A 6000-nucleotide genomic window follows, 5' to 3' on the forward strand; every position below is an offset into this window, starting at 1 on the left:
AAATCTTCTGATTTAAAAAAGTCTAAACAATTTCAAGATATGACACAAAGAGGTCAATGTTACACATCCCCATAGGAAACTTTAGTAAAAAGCTGCAATGGTCAGGGTCATATATCCTTTTGGATGATCTCCTGCATGTTGGTATGTCCTTTACCTACTTGGCTACTGAGAGGATCCATTTTAAATCAGTACCTTGGTGCAGGCGACTAGCTGTGAGGTGGACAGGGCACACTGGGTGGCAGCTGCGATCACCCGGTTCTGCAATATGGTGTCCTCGGCCACCTGGGCCACGTTCTTGGCCTTCAGGACCAACATAGCAGCTGCATTGGCCACTGCTTTGGCCAGATTCATCAGTGTGTCCTGCAACATATTAATCAATGTCATTCACTAAAACACTACACAGCTGTGCACATGTGAGAAAAGGGACCAGGAGAGTAAATGTTTTAGCTCAATTTGTGTGAGTGTGAATACTGGATATCAAATGCATACAAAAATTAAATGGGGTGCGACAATAACATAATAATAAGCCAGAGGCAGAGAGTGTTTATGAGTTGTAGGGGGAGAAAATAATGTTCTGTAGCATTATGTATCCATGTGTTGTTGAGGCTATGAGAAGATATCTGGGAACTAAAATATGTGTATTTGACAGGTAAATGTATTTCAATATAAAATCATGAATGAGGTAGATATTTAGGGCTACAGATAACTTTGTGTTAACGGCTGTTTAAGACACTACAGTTTAATGTTGTACCAAAAACGTTCCTTCTTTGTTATAAAATCCACATAACGTGAAAGTCTAATAGTAGAGTCTGAGTTAATAACTTCAGTATGTATTGACATTTTTAAAGGGGGCCTGAGACTTTGTGTCTTCCTGTTTGGCCGGCAGTGTCATAGGAACAGTGAGTGGGTGGTGTCCAACCTGGAACTTCTCGTCGGTCTCGCCCTCCCCCATGTGACGGAGCAGGTCTCCGCTGGCCTGTCCGATGCTTCCTGCTGCAGTCAGCACTGTCTGTCTGGGCTGTGGGAGAATGACATCATCACACTTATTCCTCCAGCCTGGCCTGTCCTCACACAGGCCTACATGATTTATCTGAAACAGACTTCTGGATCAAAAATCATCCCAGAATACCTTCATCTTCACCGGGACCCTGATAAACATTCAACATGCAGTCAAACACTGTTTGAGGCTTTGTGGCTACTATGATTTCAATGGAGGATGGAGTCCAAGTTAGTACAATAATCAGTGGGCGTCTCACCTCAGCGGCTGCAGGCTCAACAGATCTGAGCAGATCTGACACAGCTCCTGCCAGCATCCTAGCAGCCCCCATGAGCTTATGTCCACTGCCCACCTCATCATCCATTAATGCTGCAAGCAGCTTGACACCCTTGGACATTTCAGTGAGGTTGGACGAGATGGTGGAGATGGCGCAGCCCACCGCTGTGTAGTCGGTTTCTGTGGGCTCACCTGTAAAAGACACACATATCAGTGTCAATGTCATAATCAGAGCCTATTTGAGATCCATGTTGATGAAGTAAGTGGCCATGAAGAAGAACAACGTTGTATTAGCTAGTGCAGGGAACCAGTACAGCCAAACAGATGGTGAGGTCAGATTAAAACCCACAAAAAAGCCAGCAGGAACTTCACGGGCATTGTGCCAAGCAACAAGAGGAGCAGAGAGAGAGACATTACAAGTTTCGATGAGCTTAAGGATAAAAAGTTCCATATTTATTTATCAGTAGAAATATCTATTAGGAGAAAATAATCGAAAACCACTTTTGTTTAAAAGCTTATCATCAGTGGGGGCTTAACTAAAAAAAGAAAAAAGGAATCTGTTTAATTGATTCACTCCTTGGGGTTGCAGTAATGTAAAAATAAGACAATATTTCAATAAAAAAGCAATTTCCTTTGCCCAGCGCAGACTTCATAAGCCACCATTCTGGTGTAGAGATATATGAATGCTGAAGCTGTTTAATATTCTCCTGGGCACTCACCTGCTGTGAGATTGACCACAGATGCTGTTCCAGCAGTGATGGCATCAACCTGAGAGTGGATTTCATGTTTGGATTCATCCACTTTGTTCTGAACCCAAACCCTGGACGCCTTTTGGTGGAGGAGGAAAAGCAGAGCGATTGGCTTTCATCACAGTGGGTGATATTCAGTTCACATAAACTTTCTCGTACAGGATTAAAGGACTAGTGCTGCACAACACCTACAGCTTTGGAAACACTCAAGCATTATATACAGCCTCCGTATTTACAGCCAGTTATGTGTTATAATTATATTTGAGAAATATGATGGACTTCGATGTGATGGAAATGCTTAATTCTATCCAATCTGTTTTTGCTAAACCACAGGCTACAATATCAGAAAGCAAACATTCATGAGTGTCAGAATATTGAAACTCAAGGAATTGCCGTAAATGACGTGGACTAATAGTGCGTCTATCCATCCTATTCTAAAATATTTCCTAATAAGTGAGAAGACTTACCAAGTCATGGCCCAGTGGAGGCAGATTATCTACATATCCCAGGTCAGTCTGAGCCTGCTGCACAGCCTGCATACTGCTGTTTATGGTCCCCATCAAGGCCTGTTGGGCCAGACTCTGAAAACAACAAACAATAGAGACAGAGTATGAAAATGACAAAAGCAATTTAAATACATAATATCTATTGTTTCTTTCAATCTCATGTCTATAAACAGAGACAGATGGGCGTTTAGTGTGAATATGAGAAAATGTCCTTGTATTTCTCTCTCACAGCCTCTTTGTATTGTTCATTGTGCTTCATTGTTGACAGCAGGGACCATAAGCATTATTTCGAATATAAAACGTACTCGATTGAGCATCGCTGCATCATTTCCTCATTCCATTTTTTTTGTTTACACGCATTTTTCAAATGACACAGATCGGAAACAAAGGTTTGGGTGCCACCATTTCATTTCAAAATCTGGTGATAAAGAGGAACTATGACATTTATCTAGGACACCATGTTTGCATGAAAGTGTAAGTGCTCTCACTCACCAGCGGGGGCATGTGTCCTCTGTGCATCTGCCCTGTGGTGATTTGCTGCTGGGCAGAGGGCATGGTTCCCATGTTGAAGGTGTCAGGGCCGCCAATAGACCCAGACCTAATTATACCTGGAAGTGCTATTGAGCCATGCTCCACACGACCCACCCGATTAAACTGCTGCTGCAAAATGGTGGACCTGATATGGAAAAAAAGAGATAGGTGCATGCATGTTGAACTTCATAATTCAATCTACATAGGTGTCAATGTGTTCTAGTGTTGACTGTATTCGTTTGTGTTGCTAGTGAGTGCATCTTTGTATGCAGATAGTAGTCCCATATGACAGCGCAACCGTTACTAATTTGAATCATGGAAATTACAATATTATAATTAAACAATTAACACACTAACAATTGTTCTCACAGTGAGTAGGCATTGTCAGAAAAAATATGGTACAAGAACAAAAAAAAGTCTGTTTTTCTGCCCAGCTCAACAGATGCTACTGACTCCATTGGTTAATTATGGCTTGTTTTGAGAGGCAGCAATTATGTTTTTGTGCTGAGAACCACAAGATGAGTCAATTGGCCCATAAGCAGCAGGAATATGATGCCCCATTCTGCCAGATAGTGGTTTCACTAAGAGCCGTGTGGATTTTCAACAACAACACATTTCCAGCTCTGTGTGATAGAGCCCTGATCCATCAGCAGTACCTTCATCATCATCAGTTACTAAGCTTCATGGGAGAAATCAGCAGAGACGACATGCAACTGGGAGATTAATATTATTGAATAAAACATCTTTCAATGAGGTGATATCTTAACCTGCATGATATCTTAACATCTGAGTGATGCAGCTTTATATTGTGTAATTAGATGATAACTGTGTGTCCTTGCCCTGAGGCAGGGTTTGTGTTTTGGTTAGAACAAACAAAAATAATATGAGGAAGTAATTTAGCGAATTGTATTCTGGATTATCGGAACAGTGTTAATGTTTTTTTTAAATTCAAAGTGCTGTTTTTGTATTTAATTCTAACAGTACCCCTCTTGGGGTTAGTTTGCTGGGCTGCCGGCAATTTAATTACATGCATAATTAAACAGTGAGGTTTCGATTAATGAAGAATACCAAGAATGTGTTTGGTGAATCTGAATGGTCAATATTTTGCTACAGTATAATACACAAGCACTACTCACTTCTTAGGGGACACTGATTCCTCCAGCATGGTTGCTTCCTCATCTCCCTCTATGCCAAAACGATCCTTACTTTGTTTCTGTAGAAAGCAGAAAAACAGACATCACAGTTAACAATGATGGCTGAATGTATAGAGAAGTATATGTGGTGTACGTTTTCTACATTCAATTTCAAGTTACTTGCCTTTTTAAGAATGATGTCAATGTATCCAGCAATAAGTTGGGATATCTGCTCTCCCTCTGTAGTCTGCACAGAGTAGTAACTCTCCTGGTACTCTCCGAAATCCTGTGGTATTGGTTGAAAACAGCAAAGATTCAGGACAGTATTCTAACATACATCTGGCATCGCAAAAACATTTAATAACTTAATAAGCTTCTAGGGCCCATCTCATCTCTCTAAAGAGCTGATTTAAAATTAAATTGAGTGAATTTCAAGACTGCTCACTTCAAAGCCTTCTACTGAAATGCAAGGGTGAATATTACAAATATATTTTGGCTAAGAGTATATATATTTTTATTTTGCATAATCTATTCATCTTTAAATGCAGTGCTCCTTTCAAATATAGGAGGAAAACAGACATTACGGTTGCTAACCCTCAGTAAGGAAGATTGAAAAAGCTTTCAAATAAATAATACATTTAAATTCTGCACATTCTTTTCAGGGCATCTATTGTTAAATTCTGCATGCTGGAAATGTTCAATATTGGAGAATGAGGTTTCAACAATTTTAAGGAGGCTGTTTGTATTGGGAAATGAAAACTGGGGGAATAGTTAATGTGATGCAGAGCCATGTAATTAACAATGTGGACAGAATATTTGAATATGCGCATTAGAAGTGAATAATCGGACTAATTTAGAAGACTTGATGTAGAGAGTCACACCGTACCAGCGTGAAGCTTTTGGGGGAGGCAGCCCATCTCTTGACCGTTGTCAGAGGCCAATCCTGCACCATATCCTTCGTCTTCTCATCCACTCGCATCACTGACTCTTTGGTTATCCCCAGCAGCCGCGGGACAAGCTTATTTTTACCCTTCATCTTTTCCTGTCAGATAGAGAAAAATATCAGACAACATTTACAACACCTACACAGATGATTCATTCAAGGCGCGGATGTAAAACAGTTGCTGCTGGTTGCTGCTGTATTACACATGCTGCGTTCGTGGCTTAAGGCTCCGAATAGAGGAGGAGGAGGAGGAGGAGGGCAGCTGTGGAATGACCCAAGAGAGTAGGGCCTTGTTTAACGGCTGCTTTATTGAGCAGGGTCTCCACAGGGTTTAGTCACTGTCAGCACACCAGCATGGTGCTTCCAACAGCTCTGTGTCCTCTCTCTCTGCCCACTGAAAATCTATTACAGCTCACTTCAGAGACATAACCCACACTTGGCTCCCCTCCAGGGGTTCAGAGGACGACACAGAAATTAGAGGTTTGTAGAGATGGTGAGTTAAAAATACATGCATTCTCACAGCTATTGTATATCATTTCTTTTTTAGCACACAAAGGCCGATAAGTAGATCAGCTTCCAGGTTCAGGGCTCTTAAACACAAGGACAGATAACATTATCCCACTGTTCATGATATCTTCATACAATGGTCTATTAAAAACTTCTATTGCTTTACAATAATCACAACTGTATAAGAGCAGGAAGTTTGATTTTCTAATCTTAAGTGGGTAGTTGAGGAATTATATTATTTTAAATGGTTTGACCTTCATTATTGATGGTGAAAATCTGCTCGGGACAGAATTCACAATAGGAGATTAAGCTTTTTATTGTGCATGACACACACACACACGCACGCACGCACGCACGC

At 40.9% G+C, this 6000-nt stretch overlaps 1 protein-coding gene across 4 annotated transcripts in view; it reads right to left on the reverse strand.

Annotated features, from left to right (window-relative positions):
- The window catches only part of tln2b (talin 2b), a 47312-nt gene that overhangs the window by 31727 nt on the left and 9585 nt on the right, over positions 1–6000 (reverse strand). For all 4 annotated transcript variants that reach the window (XM_010778999.1, XM_010778998.1, XM_010778997.1 and 1 more), the window contains exons 9-17: positions 5079–5234; positions 4377–4478; positions 4196–4272; positions 3021–3204; positions 2490–2603; positions 1993–2101; positions 1257–1465; positions 920–1018; positions 193–360 (exon numbers count right to left, since the gene is read on the reverse strand). In XM_010778999.1, the coding sequence (XP_010777301.1) occupies positions 193–360; positions 920–1018; positions 1257–1465; positions 1993–2101; positions 2490–2603; positions 3021–3204; positions 4196–4272; positions 4377–4478; positions 5079–5234 (1218 nt within the window). The remainder of the gene's footprint in view (positions 1–192; positions 361–919; positions 1019–1256; positions 1466–1992; positions 2102–2489; positions 2604–3020; positions 3205–4195; positions 4273–4376; positions 4479–5078; positions 5235–6000) is intronic.

Source organism: Notothenia coriiceps, unplaced genomic scaffold (assembly GCF_000735185.1).
Source record: "Notothenia coriiceps isolate Sejong01 unplaced genomic scaffold, NC01 NC01_scaffold00019759, whole genome shotgun sequence".
NCBI classification, from domain to species: Eukaryota; Metazoa; Chordata; class Actinopteri; order Perciformes; family Nototheniidae; genus Notothenia; species Notothenia coriiceps.